The sequence below is a fragment of the Amborella trichopoda genome, chromosome 12, assembly GCF_054954075.1.
Source record: "Amborella trichopoda isolate Santa Cruz 75 chromosome 12, AtrichopodaSantaCruz75HAP2 v2.0, whole genome shotgun sequence".
In the NCBI taxonomy this organism is placed as follows: Eukaryota; Viridiplantae; Streptophyta; class Magnoliopsida; order Amborellales; family Amborellaceae; genus Amborella; species Amborella trichopoda.
Genome location: NC_142347.1, coordinates 9,551,268 through 9,566,618, shown reverse-complemented (window position 1 = coordinate 9,566,618; position 15,351 = coordinate 9,551,268). Strand labels below are relative to the sequence as shown.

Genomic DNA, 15,351 nt, shown 5'->3' with positions numbered 1-15,351 from the left:
TACATGCTGTCTAAGTTATAATCTCTCTGTCTCTCTCCACTCACACGCATATGTGTATGTGTTTGTGTTTCATGTGCCCTTCTTTTATACTCACTCACCAATGGTTATGCTTGTATGCAAGAACCTTAGTCTTTATATCTTTAAGAAAAATAATGAAATCATCCTGTCCCTCAGATGCCTCTTTCTGTTTTTCTTCCTTTTTGTACTTATTATTCTCTTCTTATGTTCTGTAACCTTTTTCACATTCTCCATTTCCTTTCTTATCTCTATAACAAACTAAATAATTGCAATTTTTCTTGTGGATACTCAATAATTGTCCTTTTTCTTCCATTACTCTGCTTCCCTAGCATGTGACTATTAGGGCAATAAAATTTTCTCCTTTTGCTACATTTGCCCAGTTTTGCTTTTCCTAGCTCCATTACATTATCTACATTATCTATGTTGTTAGTGCTAGTCTGCTGGACCATATTGCTAGTGAGCATAAAAAATAATGGAAGAAACTACCATCTTTTCCCATTTACATGTACGTGCTCTCAGTCTCACCTTTCTAACACATTTCACGAGCATTAATGGATAGAATCTGTAATAAGGAAGGAATAAGTCTTTATGTGGAACTTTTGTCAAGATCTTGGGTGTTGTTCTCTAGATCCGGGACTGCTCTATGCCCATGCCCATTCGCTGCTCCATTTCATCTCTAAAGTGTGTTGGGAATCAACTTCTTGAAAGTCTTTGCACCTTTGTAGGATATGCTTGAAATCCTTCTGAATTTCCATGCCACTGCTGTATAGTGAGCCAGTTGATCACCATGAGGGTGACTTTAAAAAATCACTGGGTGGTCCTTAGGTGCCCAGCCTGGCCTAGGGTGTCCAGCACCTAGGCAGGCACCCAGAACCTTTGACTCTTTGAGGTGACAAATTTTCAATAACATGTATATATATATATGCTGTCCAAACACACATATATGCAATATTTATGGTAATTTTGTATTTTTTTTGCATTTATATGTATTCTAACTAATCTTTTTTATGCAAATATATATGCATGAATGTTGAAACATGTTGAAAACTTCCTATCATTTAAAATTTAGTGAAGAGCACTAATAAGTCCATAAATTTATTGAAACAACTTCATTTTTCTTCCATAAATCTGCTTCCCTAGCATGTAACTATTAGGGGGATGTAATTTTCTTCATTTGCTAGATTTGCCCAGTTTTGCTTGTCCTAGCCCCATTGCATTATGTATCATATTCTACAATGTTAGTGCTAGTCTGCTGGACCATACTGCTAGTGAGCACCAAAAATTAAAGATAAAAATACCGTCTTTTCCCTTTTATATGCAGCTGCTCTCAGTCTCACCTTTCTGACATGTTTCACTAGCATAAATGGATAGTATCTGTTGTATGGAAGGAATAAGTCTTTATGTAAAATTTTCATCAAAATCTTGGGTGTTGGTCTCTAGATCCTGGACTGCTCAATGCTCACGCCCATTGAGTCAACTTGTTTGCTGCTCCATTTCAATCTCTAAAGTGTGTTGGGAATCAACTTCTTGATAGTCTTTACACCTTTGTAGGATAAGATTGAAATCCTTCTGAATTTCCATACCACTACAATATAGTAAGCCTGTTGATCACAAGGAGTGAGTCTTTGAAAAACACTAGGCAGCTCCTAGGCGCCCGGCATGGCCTGGGGCATCCAGCACCTAGGCTGGCACCCAAAACCTCAAGCACCTTGAGGTAACAAATTTTCAAAAACAAGAATATACATGTTGTTTAAATGTAAATCTATGAAGATATTGGTGTTAATTTTGTATTTAAATGTATTTTAACTAATTTTTTTAATGCAAATATACACATGAATGTTGAAATATGATCAAAACTTCAAATCATAGTTAAGGGAACCTTGTGGGTAGTGTGGTGATCCTGCTTTGGAGCCTCAATCCCACAATTCCTGCAAGGGATCTTGTGGGGACCCCACTTTTTTGATTTTGGGATCTCGCTCCTGAAAAATGGGACCACGTTCCATCCATCAGTGGAATCCAGTTCCATTTCAAAATAGATCCCCGCTCCCACATCAACCATGATCTAAGGTTTTGGTACATTAAAATCTTGGGTTCCATGTTTATGGGATATAATTTCATTAACAGATGATACCAAGTTAGAGATTGCCATTGTCCCAACTTCCTATTATTTTGGAATCATAAGTTCCATGATGGTAAAATCCAGTCCCTTTTTCACATAGCACGAAGTTCCACTATTTTAGATTCTTAATTTGAACTAAGCATAGTCTAGAGTAACTTATTGTTTTATTAAGTCCTATTGTGTAAGCCATCCCTCTTAGTTGTGAGACTACATTTTTCATTTAAAATCTTATATTTATAATGTCCTATTGTTTTAGATTCTTAAAGCACAATGATGAATCCTCTTAGTTGTGAGATGAGATTATATGCTTTCATTTCAAGCTTTAAAAAGCTTCTTTTACATCTAAGAGAAGGAGTAGTTCATCTTGTCCTCTTGCCCCTTCGAAAAGCCACGCTTTGAGAAACAATGGAACCAGAGGAGACTACATTCGAAGAAGATGACCCTTGAGTGGTAGGATCCTGCATTGCTGAGGACACTGAGGGAATGGTACGTGCCAAACTTGTGTCATGGCCTGAAGATGTAGTGGGAGGGACATGCCTTGGTAATGGAGCACTCTGACGAGCCTCACCATCAGCATCAAGGCGGTCGCCTAATGCTTCTAATGCCCCAACATCATCCTCGAGATGGTCATCATCAGGGTGAAAATCCTATCCTATGTACTTCTTTGTATATTCTGATCGTAGTCTACTTAACAACATGTCATTGTAGTGAATATAAACCAATGACTCGGAGCGTTGAGTATTTAACCTGTTAGGCTTAACACTGTGAATATAACTATACATACTCCAGAATCTCTTAGCACGTGACGAGTTGGCACTCTGAGACAACACATAGCTAGTGGAAATAATTCAGGAACCCACCACCATATAGATACCACCACGAAACAACTGACATTGTTCCTTACAAAATCGCTGATGTGTTGTCGTATTCTGCCCCTCTCATTCTCGTTTGGGTGCAATCTCTCAAACGCAGCAAGATAAGACAAATACTTTTTTATCGTGGTGCGGCTTTAGCCTCTTCTCCGCACCAGGAGTTGGCATAGTTAACCATTCTCGAGAGTGATGCTTAGGACTTAAAACATATACCAAACATAGTTAAGAATCTCGATTTTTTTTTTGATGAAGTTAAGTATTGTATTAAAAAGAAAAAGATTATAGTATACCTTCGAGAGGGCCCACAGGTCATGACTCTCCGCAAAAAATAGGCTACCAAAGAGGAGAAGCCCGGTACAAAAATTGATGTGCTTATAAGTTTTTGGCATCTCTCTCAACAATCAGTGGTAATCCCCACGAGGGATCAAACAATTTGAGTCCAAGGAGGAGAGTTGTAGACTCTGTGAACGGAGAGTTTGTGTGGCCAATATGCTTGGAAAAGGAGGCCAGAATGTTGTCATGGTGATCTCTGAAGACTCCACCCACTCCTGCTGGTCCTGGGTTACCAATGGAGCATCCGACGAAATTAAGTTTGATGACGCCTGCTAGGGTAGGAAACCAGTTGTTGGCTCGTGAGATCCGAGGGGAGTGGAAGTGGAGAACTTCTTCCCAATTATGTAGGAAAGAATCTGTCGAAATGCCGGTGAAGGCCTTGTGGTTGGATGCCCAGAAGATGACCTGAGAGGTCATCTTGTGGAAGAGGGCAGAAACTTCGCACTTGACACCTCGAAAAACCCTGAAGCTTCGTTCGGTCCAAATGACCCAAATTGTTGTCGCTATGGAAGCCTTCCATAGAAGTCTGCCCACCTTCGGCCATGAAAAATCCAAGGAGGAATTAGGAAGGGCCGGTAGAGAGGCAGGAGCAACTCAGGTGAGGTCGAACAGTCAAAGGATTTGACTCCAGAGGTTGAGGGCAAGGTTGTAATGAATAAAGAGATGGGGGTTTGTCTCTTCCTCGCAAAGGCACATGGCGCACCGGTTGGGAATGGGGATACCTTTCCTTTGTAGTTGGTCTACAGTGAGGGCTTTTCTGAGCAAGCTATCCAATTTAAAGCTTACACTTTAGGTGGTGCTATTGTGGACCACACCTTTGATACAACTGAGGTTGGTGCGAGGGGGAAGGTGGGAGGTGGGAGGTTGCTGGAGTTTTTTGTAGAAGGAGGCTACTGAGATGGAGCCCGACGGGGAGGGGGTCCACACCAAGCTGTCTACGCTAGAGAGGGTGAGGAAACTAGAATGTAGGATTGCCGACAAGGCGGTAAAGTCCAAGGTTTCAGGAGTCTGAATGAGGGATTTCAAACCGTACGATTTATGAAGATAGAGTTCTCGTCTGCAATTGTGGAGGATTTGTTGGTGGCAAGGGAAAATGGTGATGGGAATTGGTCCCTTAACGAAGTGTGGCCCACCCAAAGATCGGACCAAAAAAGAATTTTAGCACCTCCCCTATGGTGAAAACGAATGTTTTGCTAAAAGAGAGAGAGAGAGAGGACAGGAAGGACTTCCATGCCTTTGAGGCCTTACTTGGTGATCTTCCTTCAGGGAGCCAGGAGTCGGGCAGAATTCTGTATTTGCAGCAAATGACCTGGGACCATAGCTAGTTGTTTTGGGTTGCGAGTCACCACCACCACTTCCGAGTAGAGCCATGTTCTGTTTCCTCAAGATCCTAATTCCAAGTCCCCTAAGATGCTTCAGTAGGTAGACTTTGTCCTAGAAAATGAGATGGAAGTTTTGGATTCGGCATCCCTTGACCAAAGAAAGTTCCTCATTAACTGGTCAAGACGCTTTGCTACCGATGTGGGCATGTGGAACCGTGACATAAGGTAGACTAAGGAATTAGCCAGGGTAGCTTTTGATGAGTGTGGTCCTTCTTGCGAAGGACAAGAATCTACCCTTTTCCACCCTGCTAGACGACTGTCTACCTTGTCAATAATGTGAGACCATTTCCTCTTTTTAGGTTATCCTAGGCCCAAAGCTAGACCAAGGTAGCTTGTAGTAAGCGCCTCCACTTTGCACTCCCAGTTTGGAATGAGAACTCTAGTTTTGGAGTTAGTGAGTGCGACCCCAATCATCTTGGATTTCTCCATGTTCACTTTGAAGCCCGTGGCATACTCGAAGCATTTGAGAAAGAGGCGTAGGTTTCCTCCGGGGTAGCATCTATGAAGACTAGTGTGTTGTCAGCGTACTGAAGGTGGGAGACGATGGGGTCTCGAGAACTACTATGGAAACCAGTGAGAAGACCCGATTAGTATAAACGAGATATGGATTGGCTGAACACCTCCCCTGAGATAACAAAAAGGAAGGATGAAAGGGGGTCCCCTTGGCAGAGACCCCTAGAGGAAGGGAAGTAGCCCTTCGATGAACCATTCATGAGGACGGAGAAGAAGGGGTTGGAGTAGCAACCCCTCATCCACTTTCTCCAACGGACCCCAAACCCCATCCTGGACATAGCTTCGTCCAAGATCGACTAGTCGACATGGTCGTATGCCTTTTCCCAATCTATCTTGAATATCAATTCTGGTTTATTAAGAAAGTGTCTAGAGTGCAAGCATTCGTGTGCCACCATGACCCCATCTAGGATTTGCCCATCTTTGATAAAGGTGATCTGAGAGGGAGAAATCACAAAGGGCAGAACCTTTTTCAGCCCAGAGGCCAAAACTTTGGATAGTATCTTGTACGTGGAGTTGACAAGCTGATTGGTCGGAAGTCCTTCAACTCCTCTGCCCCTTCGATTTTGGGGACAAGAGCAATGAAGGTGACATTGATAGCTTTGTGGAGGATACCTCGATGGAAGAATTGTTCAAAGAAGCTCAGGAAGTCGGCCCTGAAAGTATCCCAGAAAATCTTTAAAGGGGCTACTGGGAATCCGTCTAGGCCAGGGGCTTTATCTTTACCAAGATCCTCAATTGCTGTTGCGATCTTTGTTTCAGAGAAGGGGTGTTCCAGGCACTAGACCCAATGGACAGGAGTAGTTAGGAACTGTCAGTCGTTCATTCTAGGTTTAGGAACCGTTGGGGTAGAGTAAAGGTTTTAGAAAAAGGAGAAGATGGCTGATTCTATGTCGGGAGTTTGATCCAGAATCTCGATATTAGAACAAGAGGAACCAAACCCTGTTATATGACATACTTAAATCTCGATTCCTTAACCAAGGGAACTCGTACTAGCTCTTCTTGACAACCTCATTTTTATGTATAGTGGAGCTTAGGTTCTTAATAGTCAAAAAATCGAACCCATTGACATGGGATCTCGCTCCCAACCCAAGGATCTCGTTCCTTGTCTTGATCATTGTTCGGACGCCGTTCCTAGCATTAGGGAGATTCCACTATAGGGCGGTTCAGCGAATCCCGAGCCAATCCATTTCCCGTCTCCAACAACTATGCTTCAAATAATCGAAACATGTTCAAAACTTCAAATCATTGAAAATTTAGTGAAAAAACATTAACTAGTCTAGAATGTATTAGTCTCCAACTCTTCTTATTCCAGAGTGGCGTACAATCATCCTTCATGCACATAGACTCTAAGCTTCCAATAAGACCAATATAAAATGATGCAACATAAAAGATAAGATGAAATACAATAAGATTCCAAATTGAAGAAAGAGATCATAGATTCTTCAAATCAACAATTTAATCATCATCTTCATTCATCATCAAACTCTTCATCATGACTTGCTCCTCCATCTAAATCGAGGCCATTGTCGTCATAATTATCATCCTCTTTAATATATTGCTTATCTTCCTCAGTTTCTTTTGAATCTATCTCATTCTCCTCCTTTGTTTCCTTCATATGTTGTGAAGTACGTGGAACGGTTGTTGCTCAAGTGGCCTTCCTTGGATCAGAAGCCGGACCTAAAGCCTCCTCAATCATATCCGATGTCAAACCCTTCCCAGTGAGGATCTCTTCAGTCCCAAGGTCCCAAAACAACCTTAGTAGCACTCTCCATGTCCTTGGAAGCGATGGGATCCCTCTTCTCATGCTAATTGAGCTTCTCCTCAATCCTCTGATTCCATCTAACAATTACTAAATTAGTCTATTCCTTCTCTTTATATGCACCTATAAGAAAAAAAATGCATAAGTGCTACGTGATCCATCAAGATTTTTAAATTTGGATTATAGACAATGTTCAAAAAGGTGGAGGCCTAAGGGAAGGGGTTGGGGTGGGGGCCATATGTTGTTTTTTTTGTGTGTGTGCGTGCGTTCTGAATGTGTGTGTATGTATTTAGTGTTTGTGTGTGTGTGTGCATGAGGTCTCGCATGAAATTCTTAAAGATTATCCTCTTTTTTCTTTTCTTTTGGATCTGTTTTTGTGATAGAGAGGTCTCGAACCCTTGGAGAATATGTCGAGCAAGAGAGTGAGAGAGTGAGAGAGAGAGTCTATGCGAGAGAGGGACCTCGCATCCATGTGTATCTGTGTATGTATGTGTGCGTGTGTGTGTGAGACTGTGCGTCGAACACTTGGAGTCCATCTTCTTCTTCTTCTTCTTCTCATATGAGAGAGAGCACATAGCCCCGAGAGAGAGAAAAGCTACACGAGGCCTTATTTTTGTTTGGGTGGATTTGAATTTCCTTTTCTTTTATTTATTCAAGGGATTTCTCTAGGTGGGCGCTCAGACTGAGCCCACCTTGACCGCTAGGTGCCCTCCTTAGGCATGCCCGCCCAGACCCACTGCTTAGGCTATGCCTTGGATGTTTGTCGGCCAGGTCGCTTATCGGCCGGGCGGCTGAATTTTTGTTCACTGATTCTAGATAACTAAAGTGAAATTGTAAAAGTATAATTAATGCCTGTGTCTTATAATAAACAAATAAACATGTAACAAGAAAATGATTAAGCATATCGTCTCATGCAAACTCCAATTTTGCTCACAACCAGAAGTTCTAGTTGTTAAACTCAAGACCCGAATAGTCATCTTCTGGAGGTTTGGAGCACAAGTCCCATGCTGGCTCCACCATCGGGTGGCAAATTGAGTGCAATCTCTATAAGTAATTTAAGACTCTCATAAAGAATTTTAGACAACTGAAATTTTCAAATGAAATACATTACCTGGATCTAATTTGATCCTTTTTCTAATTGCCATTTCCTTCTTGAATGACTTCAATGGACACCTGCACAAAATGATTTCCTCAACAATAATCTTATCTCTTCAATGAACATTTGCACAAAATGATATCTTATCTCTTCAATGGACATTTGCACAAAATGATTTCCTCAACAAGGATGTTATCTTGGATATCTGGTTTAAGAACTAGTCTCTCCAGGCACTCATTAAATCCATCCATAATTGTATCTTTCTCTCAATTTGTAGGTCAGCAGAAAAAACTTTGGGTTTAAACAGTACCCAACTGCATGCAATGGTCTATGAAGTTGCCTCTTTCACTTTCCATCTATATTCTCCCAAATTGGGCTATACTGGCCCTTATCATTGCCCAAACTCTCTACTATCTCCTTCTTAGTTCCATCTAGAGCATCACATGTAAAGCCCATAGAGGGCTAATCGCTATTAGCCAACTGCAAGACGTTGACCAACGGTAGAAATGCTAATACTAAGTATTTTATCCCATGTCAAAAAACTTTAGAAAGAATAATCATGGGCCCTCTTTCCTTTGGGATCTTTAGACTACTTGCACCTGCTTCAGTCCTCTGTAATGAACATAGATCTCAATGGAATCCTCCTATTATTTATGGCCTTTAGACTCAAGTACGCAATAGAGGTATGGCCTTTAATAGAGGAGAACGGCATACCAAGATTCGTGTAGCCTACCCCAATTAATTGGGAAAAGATTATGATGATGACGATGAGTCTCAAGTAAGCAATGGCAGTTCTGGGCCTTAGTAGCTCCTTTTTTGTGAACTTGCACATCATGCTGGCCTGCTTGGCCTTGAAAAGTGTCTCTTTTACTATGGGAATGTCGCCAATAGCCTGAAGCATAAGGTCTTTGCAATGTGTAGTGCAAGGCATCCAAAATATATGAGGCCTCTCCGGGCGAATCAAATGAGCTGTAGCTAAATTAGGAGCAGCATAAATGAACACTTTGGATTACATGCTCCTTCCCAACGTCCTCAATGGATTTATCAATCAAAGGGAATATGTAATTTGCATCATGACCATCCATCAATGGATTGCAAAAATACTGTACCTAAATGCTAGTTTATCAACAACTTCATAATACTCCTCCTCTTGTCACTACATGAATCTATCATAATGGACACCCCAAGCTGTGCCCACCATTCTTGGTGTACTCTGCCTACCACTTTCTTCAATAGTGGCTCTGAAAGCCCATCTGGGATTGGACCTTTCAACCCTGGCCCAAGTTGGCCAATTGCTTCTAGCATTGTATGAAAGCTACTTAAGCTAGCAACATTAAAAGAAATTACCACCCTAATAAAACCATTGAGCAATGTATTGAATTACCCTGCCCCTATCTTCCTTCTTGTATCTTTTTTCTAGGTCCTTCTTCCGTTTTCGCTTCCCTTTCTCAATTGCGGCTTGGGTTCGGGGTAAAAAAGGCATCAATGGGCCGTTTTATACAAGGCCTCTTAGATCCAAGAACCCTTTTAGAATTTTGAGAGATTGACACCCCTTCATTATCCTCCTCATCATTGTCATAAAAAATACTAACCCCCCAAGGTCAATTCTGTTATATCCTTCTCCTTTGTTACTCTTATTATTTTTCAGCTTCGATGTCATCAAGAATCTCTTTCTTCGCAAGCTTGGGAACTTTTTTACATGGGGCAACCTCCCCCCCTTAATACCGGCAAGACGTTTCTTGAACCTATTTATCTCAGTATTTGAAACATGAACACAAAAGTTGCACATTATTTTATTTTTGTATTATTTGTATCCAATTTCTATTCTGGACTCTATTTCTAGTAGACCCCATAGCAGACATCTCAAATCCAAGAAAGAAATCTCAAATATAGATTGTAAACTAACCTTTTTACTCGATCTCTTTTCTTTGATGTTTTGGATGTCAGTCAAGCTCAAAGTCACCCCAATAGTCTTCTAATACCCTCACAAGCACTGTAAAGATGATTCCAGTAAAGATAGGTTATCTTTTGGATGATTCTTCAAACTTCACAATTCTTTTTGGATTTGAAAAAGTATGCAAAATTGATCGATTTTGGGTATTTTTAAAGTTTAGGTTTGAGTTTTTTTGGGGTGGGGGAGGTTAGAAGACTCTTAAAGCACTCAATTTCCTTTATTTCATGTGTCAAAAAGATCAAAATGCTCTCACATGCTTTTTGCCTCCCACCTAAATAGCATAGGCCTTGGGTGCCTGCTTGGGCGGGCGCCTCGGAACTGGTGCCCAAAGAACCCCATCTAGGCCTAGATAAGGCGACCTAGGGGCCTTTGCCCTTTGGGCACCTTGGTGCCAGGCGGGCCATATTTTGGAACAATGAGTAGTGTGTCTCAAAAGATAATTCGAATGAATCCATGTCTTCTGGCCGGATGTATGGCTACTGGATGGCCCGATGTATGGCTACTAGAAAGCGTGAAGCTCAACATCACTTTGAGAGCATCCAACTGGTTCAACAAAGGCTTCTTCTATAAAGTAGCCATTGAGGTCTTCAAAGATGCCCTAAAACAATTGTGTCCATTTTGCTTCAAACTTTTGGTATTTTTGTCTTATTGTTGCTTGGCAGGATCCAGGCATCCAGCTAATGGTGGTGATTAGTGAATTTTCAACAGGCTCTTTATAGGCTTGAGCACTCGTGTCTGTTGGTGGTCCTCATCATGTTGAATTGCGGAGCATGGCTATTTAATTCTCCATTGGTAGCGCCTTAAGAAAGCTTCACTAGGAGTGGCCACTCCTTCAAAGATTCATAAGTTCTCCCTCCAAATATACCAAATGATGTATGTCATAGTGGTGATCTATGGGTACTAGATAGTAGTGTACAAAAAAGTGGTCTGCATCTCGACTACTTGGCTAGATCGAGTCGGGGTGGGTGCCTAAGCACCTGGCCTAAGCTGATGTGACCCTCCTGATTGTCCTGCCCAAGGCGGGGTGCCTAGGCAGCTCAGAAGGCGCCTAGGCAGGTCCTTCTTGCCTCAGATGATGCAGCCCTTCTAGGTGGCCTGCTAGGTGGGTGCAATAGTGCTTGTCATATGTGCTAGCCATGTATACAAGCTGCCCCTTGGTGGATTGGCTGCTCCCACATGGTGTTCGGTTTTTGGAGAATTTGATCTTCATGTGCTCCTAGCAACTTTTGGATGAGAAAATGCTGTCATGTTCACAGATCTGCTTCAATTAGTCCTTTGGATTGGGTTTAAGATCTAGTGTTCTAATTTTTATCCAAGCTCGAATTAGATTAATGCTGCTGGGGGCAGGGGTACTGAACGCATTTCATGGTACTTACTTTCTCTGCAAGGTACAAGTGAGCCTGTTGTAATTTTTTGGTATTTTGTGCCCATAGCAGTTTCCATTAAGTTAATAATTTGTTGAAGATTTCTCTGTTCAAAATGTCGTTCTCATCTATTGTTGTACTTGAATTGTCAAGGTTACATGATTTACTTTCTTTAAACCAAGTAACGTCTAACATGAAGAAATTTATAGTCACAATATGTGAATGTTTTATAACTTGCATGATTTTGATTATTTCGTTAAATTAGTTTGAATTTCATTTCATTGTCCAATTATTTATGAGAAGTTACTTATCAGACATGAATCAGTCTATTATGGATAAATCTTCAAATGTTCTGTCATTTGTTAATTTTGATATTTTTGCCTGCTAATCTAGAATTTTTGTTAACAATGTATTTGATTATTTGTAAATGCATTTTACTTGAGCTTGTTGCTTACCTTAGTGCAGAACGATGCAGAGAGAATTTATAAAGGGATTGTCCTATTGAAGTCTAATCAGTTGCACCCTAGATGTGTACCAAATAAATTGACATGTGGACTTTGTGGAATGTCTGATCCAATTGTAATATATTCAAGGAAACTGGAAAGTGTTGAAAGGAAAGCTCGCATTGGTGATTCAGATTCATTTTCTGAACCCAAGGTAATCATTTCTCTAGGCATTTTTACGTACCCTTTTTTTTTTTTCTGTTCATGTGGCTTTAGAACCAAGTGATGTTTAGTTATGAACGTACTTCATGAGATTAAGGAGACAATTTGATTTTGATTGGGGCATCTATTATAATGGTTGGAATTGGTTGAAATAGAATAAGTTCTCATCAAAGTCCGTTGGAAACTATTCAGGACTTCAGTTAACATTTGAATTGTTTTCTTTCCCTGTATGGAACATCTGTACTGTTATTGCCACAATTGTGTTAAGTTTGTCCCAATTTGTTGAGGAAGCTTATTTTGTTCTACAGGAATGTGCTTCTGCATTTGTTTTCTTCAAGACTCGCTATGCTGCAATTGTTGCTTCTCAAGTTCAGCAATCGTCAAATCCTATGTTATGGGTTACAGATTTAGCCCCAGAACCTCACGATGTTTATTGGTCAAACCTTTGGCTCCCATACAGGCAGCTTTGGTTCCGGCGCATTGCTACCCTTATGGCAGCTGTTGTTTTCATGTTTTTATTTCTTATTCCTGTCACATTTGTTCAAGGCCTTTCACAACTAGAACAGTTGCAGCAGATGTTTCCCTTCCTGAAGAGCATCTTAAAGAAGTATTCTCCTTTGCTTGTTCAGCCTTTTACCTTTTTAGTTAATTCAAAGTCGATAGGGTTGTTTGATTTATTTGTAATGGTCTTTCTGTATTGTTCTCTGTGCAATAAAATTCTATCTTACCAATGGCGATTTAATGGATTACTAACCCTTTTATTACATGCTCTTTTTTGTCAGCTTATCTTGAATTAGATTCTCTAACTTGTATGATCTTTGAAGTGCAATCCTTCCAGTGAAATTCCTTAACATGTAATCAGAGGTGTGCTGTTCTGATTAAGTGTCAGTTTTCTTGTGACTCTGCTAGTTGTTAGGCAGTTTGATAGATTTGGTTGCGTAATCTTTTTATTCTTGATTATTTTTTTTGATAATGTTAACATTGTATTAAAGGGGAGAATTACAAGGTCACGGGATTCCAAAGTCGCCCATGCAGGGTGACTTGGTAAAAAATGCCTAAGTCTATCATGTACAAAAAAGGGCTTATGAAATCCGCCCAATTACATCGATGTACATGAAGCATTCAAACAAATACAGCTATTACATTGATTTACATGAAGCTTTCAAAAAATTCAGCTTAGGTTGCTGAATTACAAGGTGTTTAAGCTATATTCCAGGGGTCCTGAGCAAAAAAGGAGATGGACCCGGCTAGAATTTGTCCTTGGCTTCCTTGGCTTCTAGCTCCTTCTTTCGCCAACCGATCTGTGAAATCATTGGACGTCCTCCATATATGCTTCCAGGAGATGTCTATAGCCTTTCAATTGTGATCAATTTCGTCAAAACTAGAGGTAGGTATCATGGTGGGGAGGATGTCCTACTTGCCCAGGAAAGAACATTTTGTGAGTCTCCTTCCACTATCAAGTGTGAGCCCCAAGAGTAGTTGAAACTTTTCAAGCCTATTAAGAGGGCCAAGGCTTCTGCATGTTGGGAATCTTTGAGACCAAGGTGCTCAGAAAAAGTTAGGAGGATGTTGCTTTGATGGTCTCTAAAGATCCCCACTGCCCCTGCCTTACTAGGATTCCCAAGGGAGCATCAATCAAAATTCAGTTTGATGATGCCTTCTGGAGGTGGTTGCCGGTTCTAGGGTCTTGGTGATGGTCTCGGTTGGTGATGAAGGATATTTTTCCATTGACAGAGGAAGAAGCTCTCTGGTATGCCTGAAAAATTCTTGTGGTTAAGGGCCTAGAAAGTGACTAATGAGGTTACCTTGTGTAGGAGTGAAGATGAGTGGAGTTTAACACCTTGAAAGATTATAGTGTTTCTTTCCACCCATACTGTCCAGATTGTTGCGGCAATAGTTGCCTTCCATAGGATTCTACCAGTCTTCGGCCAACAAGAATGTAAGTCATAAGAGATTAAGGCCTTGACCGTAGGAGGGATGACCCATTTGATACCAAAAAGCTGCAACACTTGGCCCCAACGATCGTGGGTAATGTCACAGAGAATGAATAAATGAGGATTAGACTCCTCCTCGCTAAGGCACAGAGCACATCTATTGGGGATCGAGATCCCTCTCTTTTGAAGATGATCCACTGTGAGTGCTCTTTGGGATCAAGCGAGCCAGTTGAAATTTTGGACCTTGGGCGATGGTGGACCAAACTTTTGACAGTATCAAAGTGGGGTTCCCTGGAAAAGTGGGATGGTGGGTTAGGTTCTTGTAGAAAGAGGATACCGAGAATCTACCAGAGGGGGCTAGAGTCCATACTAAAGCATCTTGTCCTCGAATGGGAATGAAGAGGGAGTGTAGGGTTGTCGAAAGCAACTGAAACTGATTGGGTTCCTCTTCAGTTAGGTTCCTTCGAAAAGATGGGTTCCACACTCTTCTGCCTCCTGACGTAACCATTTCCTCTGCAAACAGAGATTCTTTGTTTATAGCAAGTGGATAAAGGGTAGGGAACACTTCTCGCAGGGGAGAAGTTCCTAACCATAAATCTGACTAGAATCTCACTCTAAAGCTATCTCTAGGGTAAAGCCTAATGAACTTTCTGAACTGAGAGATAACAGAGGAGAAAGATTTCCAGGCTCCTGAAGCGTTATGCCACTGAGACCTTTATGGTACCTAGACTCCTTCGGGAATTCTATACTTGTTCTGCAAGACTTGAGCCCATAGTTAGGTTGAGTGGCTAGACGCCACCACCATTTTCCAAGGAGTGCCAAGTTATGTTTGAGAAGAACTCGGATTCCTAGACCTCCTTGATTTTTTGGTAGACAAATGTTGTCCCATGCTACCAGATGAAATTTAGTCTTTTCAGCCTGCCTCGACCATAGGAAGTTTCTCATGAGTTGGTCCAAGCGGGTAGCCACCTGGGCTAGCATATGGAAAGGGACATGAGGTAAACTGAGGAGTTTGTAAGGGTAGCATTAATTAGGTCGTTCTACCCTCCATAGAGAGGAAACGACCATTCCACCCTACCAAACTGGGGAGTTTGCAAGGGTTGCATTAATTAGTATCAAAGTGGGGTTCCCTCGTAAAAAATCAACGACCCTTCCACCATGCCAGACTTTTGCCAGAATTTTGTACAAGGAATTTAGAAGACTAATTGGACGGAAGTCCTTGATTTCCTCAACCCCTTCAATTTTAGGGGCAAGTGCAAGAAAGGTGGCATTAATAGCTTTGTGTAGAGTTCCCTGGAGGAAGAATTCCTCAAAGAACTTAATGAAATCAGGCCGGAAGGTA

At 41.3% G+C, this 15,351-nt stretch overlaps 1 protein-coding gene across 13 annotated transcripts in view; it reads left to right on the top strand.

Annotated features, from left to right (window-relative positions):
* LOC18445565 (hyperosmolality-gated Ca2+ permeable channel 2.1) overlaps nt 1-15,351 on the top strand; it is a 73,630-nt gene that overhangs the window by 19,181 nt on the left and 39,098 nt on the right. For 10 of the 13 annotated variants that reach the window (XR_016046341.1, XR_016046342.1, XM_020674373.2 and 7 more), the window contains 2 exons: nt 11,876-12,067; nt 12,384-12,682. Coding sequence is in view for 11 of the 13 variants with exons in the window: in XM_020674373.2 (XP_020530032.1) it covers nt 11,876-12,067; nt 12,384-12,682 (491 nt within the window). In the remaining 2 variants the exon portion in view is untranslated. Of the gene's footprint in view, nt 1-2,661; nt 2,776-11,870; nt 12,068-12,383; nt 12,683-15,351 lie in introns of those variants that run through there. The other 3 variants (XM_088854338.1, XM_088854341.1, XM_088854339.1) reach the window with 2 other exon arrangements.